Source organism: Carassius gibelio, chromosome B2, assembly GCF_023724105.1.
Source record: "Carassius gibelio isolate Cgi1373 ecotype wild population from Czech Republic chromosome B2, carGib1.2-hapl.c, whole genome shotgun sequence".
Lineage (NCBI taxonomy): Eukaryota > Metazoa > Chordata > Actinopteri > Cypriniformes > Cyprinidae > Carassius > Carassius gibelio.
In genome coordinates this window covers 12,050,055-12,061,902 of record NC_068397.1, presented here as the reverse complement: position 1 = coordinate 12,061,902, position 11,848 = coordinate 12,050,055, and the positions used below count along the sequence as shown (strand labels likewise).

At 38.6% G+C, this 11,848-nt stretch overlaps 1 protein-coding gene across 2 annotated transcripts; it reads left to right on the top strand.

Annotated features, from left to right (window-relative positions):
* Nucleotides 1-993: 993 nt before the first annotated feature.
* Nucleotides 994-11,511, top strand: pif1 (PIF1 5'-to-3' DNA helicase homolog (S. cerevisiae)). 2 transcript variants are annotated; one of them, XM_052547371.1, is made up of 13 exons: nt 994-1,109; nt 1,356-1,917; nt 2,454-2,583; nt 2,698-2,823; nt 3,161-3,314; nt 3,718-3,832; nt 3,959-4,065; nt 4,310-4,449; nt 6,307-6,413; nt 6,499-6,586; nt 6,881-7,026; nt 10,792-10,983; nt 11,241-11,511. In XM_052547371.1, exons 2-13 carry the CDS (start codon nt 1,357-1,359, stop codon nt 11,292-11,294), a joined length of 1,920 nt encoding a protein of 639 aa, XP_052403331.1. In that variant the 5' UTR covers nt 994-1,109; nt 1,356; the 3' UTR covers nt 11,295-11,511. The 2 variants fall into 2 exon arrangements, with proteins under 2 accessions (XP_052403331.1, XP_052403330.1); XM_052547370.1 differs by having other exon boundaries at nt 1,008-1,105; nt 1,352-1,917.
* The last annotated feature ends 337 nt before the right edge of the window (nt 11,512-11,848 follow it).

Below are 11,848 nucleotides of genomic sequence, written 5' to 3'. Positions count from 1 at the left end.
AGTGTATATGACGATAGGAAAGAAAGAAAGAAAGAAAGAAAGAAAGAAAGAAAGAAAGAAAGAAAGAAAGAAAGAAAGAAAGAAACAAATTTTTTTATCGTCAATAAAGCGTGCTCTGTTAATTCATCTGTTTAATTATATTATTATTTATTATTAATATCTAAATTACTTGGTTAAAAAGGGAAAAAGCAAGCAAGCAATAAAGAAAGAGCATACAGAAACATAAGATAATTAAATAAATCGTGAATAAAGCATCCTCCGTTAATTCATCTGTTTAACTGTATTTAGCCTATCTAAATTACTTGGTTAAAAGAAAAAAGAAAGAAAAGTAGTGTAGGATATAGCATGAGAAGCCCAGGAAAGAAAAAAGATACGTAGTGATAGTGATGGGCGCTTTCAAATCACTGCTTCTTGAAGCACTATTATTTAGATAGTGGTAAGGTATCAAACTAACAAAGTCACGTGATTTCAGTAAATATAGTTGATATAGTCGTAACTGTTTCGAATTTTCGCCGCTGGGGGGCCGATCTCTACGAACCCGTGAATCGTGCGAGTTCATTGAGATCGATCGCCCCCCATCGGCGAACAATTGAACCAGCGTCTATAGTTTTTACCTAACCTCTGATCAGTTTAATCGATTTGTGGACATTTTAACGAGACATTTGTGTAATTAAAAGGATGAGTAGTCAATATTTTACAGTTTTTTATTACATTATTGTATTACACTTTCAAGAAAACATTTGTAATGGGATTTTAAAAGCTTGTTATGCACGTTTTAGCGTTACTTTTTGTGGCATTTAAAGGAGGCGTCACTAGCATCTGGTGTTTAGAAGCGCTTCGAAGGTTCGTTTCTCGCATCACTACGTAATAAAAACCAACGTCGTTTCATTGGTGGAGCACGAGCTCGTAGGCGGGCCCTTCGCTTGTGTTTACTAAGCGCAGTCGGTGATTGGCTATTCGTTTAAATGCCTTTGGTCTGATTGGTCTGCAGTTTGTCACTATTGACCAATCTTTGTCAAACGGAACTATTTGAAAATCGTGGCGTGCGCGTCTTGATGAATGAACAGCTGCTGTTGACTCGCTGTTTAAACAGTGCACGAGAAAGGTGAGTTATGCTTCTGCGTTAAATAATCATGTATATATGGTACCTTTATTATCGATTTCAGTTTACGGTTGAGATGAAAGTCAGTAGTGTGTGAATATACATTTTTTAATTTTGCTAGTTATTTAAAATTATTAACAAAGCCCTCTAAAAAGCGTTATATACCGGACTCGCTTTTATTAAATGACAAATCAAGTCATAAGTTAAATCAATCAAACGCTTTAAGCTGTTCTTCTATGTTCTCTCCAGGTAGAATGTTGGGACACATTGAGCCAGCTGAGCTTCAGTGCACCGTGGCAGTGGAGCGCTTGAATCCTGCAGGTCAAGCCATCAAACGGCAACTCATCCGCAAAGGCACTGTCACATTAGGGCGGAATGAGTTTCAAGAGATGGTCCTGCGTGTTCACGATGGCAAAGCTCCTCAAAACTTCATGCTGCGCGATTTCCAGCTCTTTACACGCTTTGCAAAGGATGGTAAATGTACTGTTAAATTCATCCCGGAAAGCACACAGGTTCTGGTGTCTGATTGTCCACCGGATCGTTTGAAGATGTTTCTGAAGACGCTCAGCATCAAACATCAGGCATCCCAAGGCATTAAGCCTATAAGTGATCGGGATAAACTACGAGCTGGCCTTCATAGAGCCTTTGAGACCCTAAGTCCACTCCAGCTTAAAGATGTGCAGAAGGCAAACGAGATGAGAAGTAAAGTGAATGCACCGATCCAACCCAAAGGTCCTGCAGAGAGATCTGTCAATAAGGTCTTGGGTGAAAGGAAGCAAGTAAAAAGACCCAGACCTGATTGTGACGCTAGTCCGGTATGTTCATCCATTTTTACATGACACTATCAAACAAAGTTATTACATTTTTGACAAATCAGAAGCAGTAGTAGTATTTGTCTAACAAAATTAATTATGTTAGCGCCTCCCTAATTAAAGTTCCTGAACTGCTCTGCATTCAACAATTATACTCCTAAAATAACTCTGATCAAACAGTAAAAGCATATTAATGTTTGTCTATAAAAAAAAAAAAACTGATATTCATTTAGAAACCTATTAATTTTATTTCAATCATGTCTCTCTTTATAAATTGTTTAATTCTGATATTCAACTTTTTCCATTAAGATTATCACTTCTCTTCACCTATCTCAAAAGGGAGATACAACAACAACAGTGTGTGAAGGTTTAATGTTCTTCTGTCATGCATTTTAGCAGAATTATAGATTAAGTTCATAAATCAAGCGACTTCTGAAGAACATGTACCATTGGCTAGTTCTGGTACATTGCATTAAATAAAAACATATGTTCAATATTTTACATGGTCCCTGCCAAATAATAATTATTTGCATGTTTAGGTGAAAGCGCTTCACCCCAGTAAGAAGCCTCTGTTGGTTCTGCCTGTGACACAAAAGCTCAGCAAAGAACAAATTGCAGTTCTTAATGCAGTCTTGAGTGGCAAGAATGTGTTTTTCACTGGCAGTGCAGGTAATTATTTATTATTATTTTTTTACCATTTATTTATTCACAGCCACATATTGTTTTACATAGAGCTCTTATTTCATAGCATTTTGAACACCACTGTTCATGGCTTTATTTCAGGTACAGGAAAGTCCTTCTTGCTCAAAAGGATTATAGGCTCCCTGCCTCCAAAAAGCACGTATGCAACAGCAAGCACAGGTGTTGCGGCTTGTCATATAGGAGGGACCACACTGCACAGTTTTGCAGGTTAGAAAACATTTACACATCTGACTGTCAATTACAGTGCAGCGCGTTCTCCAAAGTTGTTCACGATTTCACTCATGTCTCTGGAAAAAATGGCAAAAAAATACAAGCATGTTACATGTGTGATATAGGAAAGCGCTTGCTATATAATTAATGATGGCAAGTGTTTTATGAAATGGCTAGTATTCTTTCACCCCAAACCAAACAGTAATCATAGGTGACAGGTTTTATTTCACTATGTACACACTTTCCTGAAGTGTCATGATCAACACATTTCTCATATCTATAAAAAGAATTGAGCTTTTGTGTACAAGTTGTTTTTTGTTTTTCTTGTTAACAGGTATTGGTTCCGGCTCTGCTCCTCTTGAACAATGTATTGAGCTTGCTCAGCGTCCTGGAGTGATGCAGCACTGGACATCTTGCAAACACCTTGTTATTGATGAGATTTCAATGGTGGAAGCGGAGTTCTTTGACAAACTGGAAGCTGTAGCCAGGTGAACCACACTCAAAACACCGTTCATGATACCAGTTTATTTCCATAGACTTAATTTTCCACATGGGTAAAATCAATAATTGTGGTGATAAAGGTTAATTTTGTTGTTGTTGTTTCAGTGGTTCAGTAATTTCATTTAATGTGATAAGTTGCTGCTGATTATTTCACTCTGTATTTTTTCCTAATGAGCACCAGATGGCAAATGAATATTTGAATGTGATTAGGATCAGACCTTGAATAACTATTGAATTCTAAACATTCCATCAACAATTGTCAAAAATCCCAGTCTAGCACATGTTTGTAAATGCTTAACTTTTCTGAAGGAGAGTAATGATACAAAATCTTTCAATATTAGGCCAGAGTTGCATTATTAGACAAATGGCATCTGTATGTTATGTTTCTAGATCCATCAGAAGATCCACTGAACCGTTTGGAGGAATTCAACTGATAGTGTGTGGAGATTTTCTTCAACTTCCACCTGTAACAAAAGGAAAGGACAAGGCAAACTTTTGTTTTCAGGTACTGCTTTCCTCATTTATGGCCCATACACAACAAGAATGATAACTATTAGTTCCCACACAAAACAATTATAATTTTCGTTTGTTATAAACATGTAACATGAACTAAGTTCATTTTCGCCTGCAGTCAAGAAGCTGGCGGAAGTGTATCCATATGAACATGGAGCTGACAGAGGTGCGCAGACAAACAGACAAGGCCTTCATCTCTCTCCTCCAGGCTGTTCGAGTGGGCAGGTACTGAGTTTTCATCACATCCACAGTTCACTGCAGTGAGTCACTGGCTCTGAGTGTTATTGGGATGAAGTCAATGTGGTTCAGGGTCAGGTTTTATTTTTTCCACTTTTTTTCTTCAACCTAAGGTGGTTCTTGTGAGAGTGATTTGAATGTTTATAGGTTTTGTAGTATGAAAAACTTTTTAAGCTTCATCTTGTAATCATTGAAGTTGTCAATTGATCCAGCTGATCATGTTGATTGGTAGAGTCACAGAGGAAGTTACTGCACAGCTACTGAGAAGTGCCTATCACAGCATCGAGAGGGATGGTATCCTAGCAACCAGGCTGTGCACACACAAGGATGATGTGGAGCTCACTAATGAGAATAAACTCAAACAGTTACCAGGTTAGTCGTACAGAAATATAATTTCAAACTGGGGATTTAGTTTTTGGTTTGCTGGTTGCATCAGGTGGTAGTTGTACTGATACAGCTGTGAAGTGAATTGCACAGAGTAAGATTCTGGAAACTGAAATGACTATTAAAGGGTTAGTTCACCCAAATAGCAAAATTATGTATATAATAACTTACCCTCATGTTGTTCCAAACCCATAAGACCTCCGTTTATCTTTGGAAAACAGTTTAAGATATTTTAGATTTAGTCAGAGAGCTCTTAGTCCCTCCATTGAAACTGTGTGTACTGTATACATCATCAAAGTAGTCCATGTGACATCAGAGGGTCAGTTAGATTTTTTTGAAGCATTGAAAATGCATCTTGGTCCAAAAATTGCAAAAACTATGACTATATTCAACATTATCTTCTCTTCCGTGTCTGTTGAGAGAGAGGGAGAGAGAGAGTTCAAAACAAAGCAGTTTGTGATATCCAGTTCATGAACAAATCATTCGATGTAACCGGATCTTTTTGAACCAGTTCACCAAATCGAACCAAATCATTTTAAACAGTTTGCGTCTCCAATACGCATTAATCCACAAATGACTTAAGCTGTTAACTTTTTTCTGTTTTTGTTTTTTTTGCCCGACACTCCCTCTGAGTTCAAACAAACCAATATCCCGGAGAAATTCATGTACTCAAACAGTACACTGACTGAACTGCTGTGAAGAGAGAACTGAACACCGAGGCAAGCCAGATAACAAATGAACGTTTGACTCGTTCACGAGTCAAGAACCGTTTCTGTCAGACGCGTCCGATTCGAGAACAGAGTAACTGACAATACTGCGCATGTGTGATTCAGCGTGAAGCAGACTGACACACAGAGCGTCTGAACCGAAGTGATTCTTTTGGTGATTGATTCTGAACTGATTCTGTGCTAGTGTTATGAGCGCGGGTAAACCGAAGGCTTGAATCAAGGGCAATCATCGCAAATGTCTCCATTTATGTCGAGCACAAAAGAACCGGTGAACCGTTTTCTTCAACCGGTTTATTGAATCGAACTGTCTGAAAGAACTACTGGTGATCTGAAAACCAATGCAACCGGTTCTTGACTCATGCACGAGTCAGTCTGTTGTTCATTATCTGTCTCGGCTTGGTGTTCATCGTCAGTTCTCTCTTCACAGCAGTTCAGTCAGTGTACTATTTGAGTACATGAATTAATCCGGGATATTGGCATATCACATGGACTAGCTTGATGTTTTTTTTTTATCTTTCTGGACATGGCCAGTATTCCGTTCATACAGCTTCAATGGAAGGACTGAGAGCTCTCGGACAAAATCTAAAATATCATAAGTATGGGGACCCATACTCAGAATTCATGCTCTGCATTTAACCCATCCAAAGTGCACACACACAGAGCAGTGAACACACACAGAGCAGTGGGCAGCCATTTATGCTGCGGTGCCCGGGGAGCAGTTGGGGGTTTGGTGCCTTGCTCAAGAGCACCTAAGTCGTGGTATTGCCAGCCCGAGATTCGAACCCACAACCCTAGGGTTAGGAGTCGAACTCTCTTACCACTAGGCCACAACTCCCCCCCCCAACTGTGTTAAAGTGTGTTCCAAAGATAAACAAAGGTCTTACGGGTTTGTAACAATATGAGGGTAAGTTATTAATGACATAATTTTGCTATTTCCTGTGAACTATCCCTTTAAAAGTCTACCATTTGATTGCATAAAGTATAAGTGACTAGAAAGTGCCTATGACCATGTATAGGCGTACAGTTATTTGGGTTGTAAAATCAGATTCTGAATCTGATCTGGTTTGACAGATGTAAATTGTCAAATTTCTAAGTCTCTTAAGTGATTCCTTTGCAGGGGTTATGCGACTGTTTGAGGCTGTGGATAGTGACCCTATGCTGTATCAGACCATTGATGCACAGAGTCCAGTGAGTCGGCTGTTACAGCTGAAAGTAGGAGCTCAGGTAGGCGTTTCCCAACACCCACTCTGGCAACATTTGCTCTTGATTTGTATTTTCAAATGTTGCTAGAAACGTTTTACTACTTCAGGTCATGCTCACTAAAAACCTGGATATCCAGAGGGGTCTAGTGAATGGAGCCAGAGGAGTTGTGGTTGACTTTCAGCCAGGCAATCAAGGTATGACTGACAGTGAAATGGTGACTGGTGGTTCTCCTGGTGCCTTTTTTTTTTTTTTTTCACTTTCTTTTACATTATCATGAAAATAGGTGAATAAATGGATAAATCTAAAAAGATTATGTAAAGGTTGTATTTTATCACAAAATCAAAATGTGCTATTGTTTTAGAATTTAAGAGACGAAGAGCATAAAATATCACGCATTAATTTATGTATCTGGCTGGTTATAGAACACCAACATATTTCAGAGGATAGAAACATTGTGTGAGATGTTGTGACCACCCATCCCCTTGCAGGTCTCCCTCGAGTACGATTCCTTTGCGGGGCTATTGAGGTAATAAAGAGAGAGCGTTGGATGTTTAAAGCGTCAGGGGGGCTGTACCTGAGCAGACAGCAGCTGCCACTGAAACTGGCCTGGGCCATTTCAATCCACAAGAGTCAGGTGAGCTCTGCTCTCATGTCTCACCATGAGTCATTTTGCATAGGTAGTAAGATACTGAGTCAAACCTGCATCAAAAGACGGCATAGAATGAAATCTAATTTTGCAAAATTGTGCTGTTGATCTCATACTGTTTTTAGCCCCAGAGGAAATTATCATGTCATTTCACTGAAAATGCTATTAGAATGAATGGACTTGGCTCAGGAAGAGTGTTTTTATGTATCTGTAAACCGATGCTCAGGGCTATGGTTCTGGTTTGTGTTTTGACTGCTTAACTTGGCCTCATGTTTACCCATCTTTTCTGACTATGTGCTTTCTGCACTGATGAAGTGTCAAAATTATTGCAGTTTAGCTCATCAGCTGTCTGGCAAATGTTTGAGAAACCTTGTATATGTCTATGCCCCAATGCTCAGCTGAGGATCTGAGGAAAATATTAAATCAATTCCTCATAACCATGTGGGTCTAAAATCTCTCAAGTGTTACAGCCAACAATAACTCGATTTGGATTTAACACTATAATTGTCCTAAAAACTAAAATTATTAAAGAGATTATTCACCCCAAAATGAAAGCATTGTTTATGCACACTTATGTGTTTCCAAACCTGGAAGGAAATGGAAGATCTTTTTAATGCTAATAACCAAGCCATTTTGGTTCCCATTGACTTTAAATTATGTACCGTATTTAAAAAAAAAAAATACAGTGGAAGTCAATGAGTTTGGTTACTAACACTACAGGTTTTTTTTTTTTTTTTTTACTTTCATATTCTAGATTCATTACTGTAAATTAAACGATTTCAAAAGTTTTGTTTTCATTTTGATGATTGGAGCTTACAGCTTATGACAGTCAAAAAATCCAGTATCTCAAACTATTAGAATATTTCCTAAGATCAATCTATAAAATGGAGTTTGCAAAACAGAACAGCTCGAGTTCTTTAAAAAGTATATTCATTTATGCACAAGACTTGATCTGGAATCCTTGCGCACAAATTCAGCTTCAGTCAGCTTGTGGCACTGCCAAGGTACCATTGAAGCCCAGGTTTCTTTAATAGCGGCCTTCAGCTCGTCTGTATTGTTGGATCAGTGGTTTCTCATCTTTCTCTTGAAAATATCCCATAGATTCCATATGGGGTTCAGGTCAAATATGTTGGCTGGCCATTCAAGCTCTATAATATCATGGTCAGCATGATCCGTGGAGGGTGTCAATGATTATCTTCTGGACCACTGCCAAGTCCACAGTCTTCCCCAATATTGTAGTTTCAAAGAGCAAATGATACACAATTTATATTGTAGGGGTGGGCATTTAATGAAAATCAAATATAAATACCGTATTTTCCGGACTATAAGTCACACTTTTTTCATAGTTTGAATGGTCCTGCGACTTATAGTCAGGTGCGACAAATTTATCAAAATGAATTTCGACATGAACCAAGAGAAAACTTTACCGTCTACAGCTGTGAAATGGTGCTCTATGCTGCTCAGTGCTCCTGTAGCATACCCCTGAAAACCGAGCGCCCTCTAGCAGCTGTAGACGGTAATGTTTTCTCTTGGTTCTCAATAAATGCGACTTATGTTTCTTTTTTTTCTTTTTTTTGTCTCATCATGACGTATTTTTGGACTGATGCGACATAGTATGTGCGACTTATAGTCCGAAAAATACGGTATTCATATATTTTGATACTGGATATTTGACTTTCATGAGCTGTGAGCTTTAATCATCAATTTAAAACTGTTAAAATGTTTTTCTTTACATGTCATGAATCTAGAATATATGAAAGTCTCACTTTTTAAAATGTTTCAAAAAACGAACTCATGATATTCAAAATATGAGCCTAAACTGTATATGTTTCTTTAAAGGGGGGGGGGGTGAAATGCTCGTTTTCACTCAATATTCTGTTAATCTTGAGTACCTATAGAGTATACTGCATCCTTCATAACTCCAAAAAGTCTTTAGTTTTATTCTATTCATAAGAGAAAGATAGTCTGTACCGATTTTTCCCGGAAAAACACGACCGGCTGGAGGCGTGACGTGTGGGCGGAGCTAAAAAATCACGAGTGCCAGTAGGCTTTTGTGTTGAGAGCGTTTGGAAGGAAGCTGTGACATTACCGTGAGGACAAAACCAACCAAAACCATGGCTAACAGTCAGATTCAGTGTATATTTATGATCCAGAATCAGATCCAGAGGCTGAAATTTAACAAGAGCAGCATCAGCAACGACGTCTCTATGTGGGATGTACTGAAACTGTATATATTTGCTTAGCGGTTTTGGAAAATGACTAAGTTCCACTTTGTCGTCTTTTTTTTTTTTTTTTTTTTAAGCTGTACATGTGGAAAGTGCAGTTTGATGACAACATCGCATGTTGTTTACTTGATTTGCCTACGCGCCGATAGCTAAGTTAACAACACAGAGATATTTGAAGCAGTTTTACTCACCGCATGCGGTTCCAACACATGATCGTGACTCTTTTTCGTTGGGACTGCATTATCCTTAAGAAATAAACGATGTGCAAATCCGGCGTCAAACTGGGCCTTGTTTGTAAAACCAGCATCTTCGAAATGCAGGGAACAAACAAAAACACTTGCACATCTCCGTTGATGCTCTGTAAAAATGAACTCCATCCACTGGTCCCTTAATGCTGTTTTTCTTTTGGTAATCTGTGCAGGGTTGTCTTGCCCTGGCAACCAAAAACACACTCCTTTTGTGACATTTCGCGACGCTCTCGCTCTGATCAGTGATTGTCTGTGCTCAGCCTCTCAGTGCTCTGCTATACGGGAGCACGCGCTCTTCCGGCAGACGTGCCCTTAGCACCCATATAAGGAAATTCCACTCCATCTAACGTCACACAGAGCCATACTCGAAAAAAACTTTCCGAAACTTGTGACAAACCGGAAGGAGTATTTTGGGAACAAAAATACTCCTTCAAACGTACAACTTAATTTTTGAAACTTTGTCCATGTTAAGCATGGGAATCCAACTCTTTAACAGTGTTAAAAACTCAGTATGCATGAAATAGCATTTCACCCCCCCCCCCCCCCTTAAATAAATAAATAAAGATAAAAAGCTGAAAAAGGGGGGAAATTAGTAATTTGTTAAAAAATAATTAATTTGGAGACTACTATACTTTGGCAAAAGGTTAGTCACTTCTGGAACTTCATATTATCATAAAGTATTTTTATAACAATTGTGATGTTCTGTTATTGTAAACTGATAGTTTATCTTCGGGCTACAATTTTACTGTAGTTCAGTCAGGCCCACTGTCATCAAAGCCATGCATGTGTAAGGGCTGGAGGCACAGCAATAAACAAAACCATATGCTAAACTTGCCCCAACATTCAAACAGACTTTTATAAATATTGTGTGCCAAATGAATGGGTCAAAATTTGCTCCAATCTATTAGGTAGAGCAGTAATGACCTACTGATGAACTTATACCCTGTAATAGGGAGTCCAATTCTGCTCCTTAAGGGCCGCTGTTCTGCAGAGTTTAGCTCCAACCACAATTAAACGCCTGAATCAACTAATTACTAGAAACTTCCAGGCAGGTGTGTTGAGGCAAGTTGGAGCTAGACCGTGAGCAAGCCAGTGGTCCTACAGGAACAAGTTTGGACACCTCTGCTTTAACTGCATCGTTGCTTAAATTAACTAGCAAAATCTTCTGTCTTGGGCAGCCTGCCTATTTGCTTTGTCTTGGAGAGCCTGGTTCCAATACAAAAAACAATGTGGTATTTCTAGCATATTTATTAAAAATCTTGATTGTTTGTTGTGTTTAGGGCATGACTCTGGATTGTGTGGAGATCTCTTTGGCACGTGTCTTTGAGAGCGGCCAGGCCTATGTTGCTCTGTCTCGGGCCCGGAGTCTGGAAGGCCTGCGTGTGATGGACTTTGATCCGCGAGTAGTGCAGGCCAACCAGGATGTGCTCCTCTTTTATAAGAGACTGAGGAAAGAGAGACTTCTCATGCAGGTCAGTCCACCCTGGACAATCATTCTGTTTCTCAGATGAATACCCTTTTCTGTGTTAGGCCAGACTGGCTCAATTTAAAAGTTGAATCTAAATGATTTTAGATTGGCTAATAAAAGTGTCCCAGGTAGCTCAAATTACTGGAAGATTTTACACTAGTTGTCAGAATTGAAATTGCCTTATTTCAACAAGGCCTACATTGATATAGGAAGTTTATTATACTGTAGGTCTCTGATTGTAATATCATTTTCTTCCCCCAGTCCTCAATGAATGACTTTGTTGGTCAGAGCCATAAGGAGAATTCCCGTTGGTGAGGTGGTGATGTGAAACTCTCATTCTCATATGCACTGTGTGCGTGAATTTATCAGGAACATAAGTCATTTTGAATTCAGTTAGCATTTCTTATTGGATAAATTATGATATACCCTGCTTTTCAACGGAGTGGTTATTTATTTTTTTTATAAATATTGCTTAAACCCAGTTTTATGTAACCATGTATTTCTTTTAATAAAATTTCTTTGGTTTTATTCATATGGTTTGTATTGATTATGAAAGTGTCTGGTCTACATGCATTTTATCTGAGCAGTGCCTTTTGCTTGTGGCAGTGGTTTTCTCATTAGTCAGGAGTGCAACTATTTCCCTCTACATCAGCATCAGTGAGATGCTTAAAAATAGTTTGTTAAACTTCCATAGATTATTATCCTTTAAAAAAAAATTAATAATCCAGTATCCATACAGGCATATGTGCCAATGTAGTGTGCCACTTCCATGGGTTGTTTTTACGAAGTGTTTTTACGACACTGTTGTAGCAAAATCTAAACAAGGTTTTTTCTCTATCAAAAAAAGAAAACCTATATTACATTCTAAG

Coding starts and splice junctions, on each gene's coding strand:
- pif1 (XM_052547371.1), top strand. CDS start 1,357: ATGTTGGGACACATTGAGCCAGCTGAGCTTCAGTGCACCGTGGCAGTG. Junction 3,833..3,958: donor AGGCAAACTTTTGTTTTCAG/GTACTGCTTTCC, acceptor TTTCGCCTGCAG/TCAAGAAGCTGGCGGAAGTG. Junction 7,027..10,791: donor TTTCAATCCACAAGAGTCAG/GTGAGCTCTGCT, acceptor TGTTGTGTTTAG/GGCATGACTCTGGATTGTGT.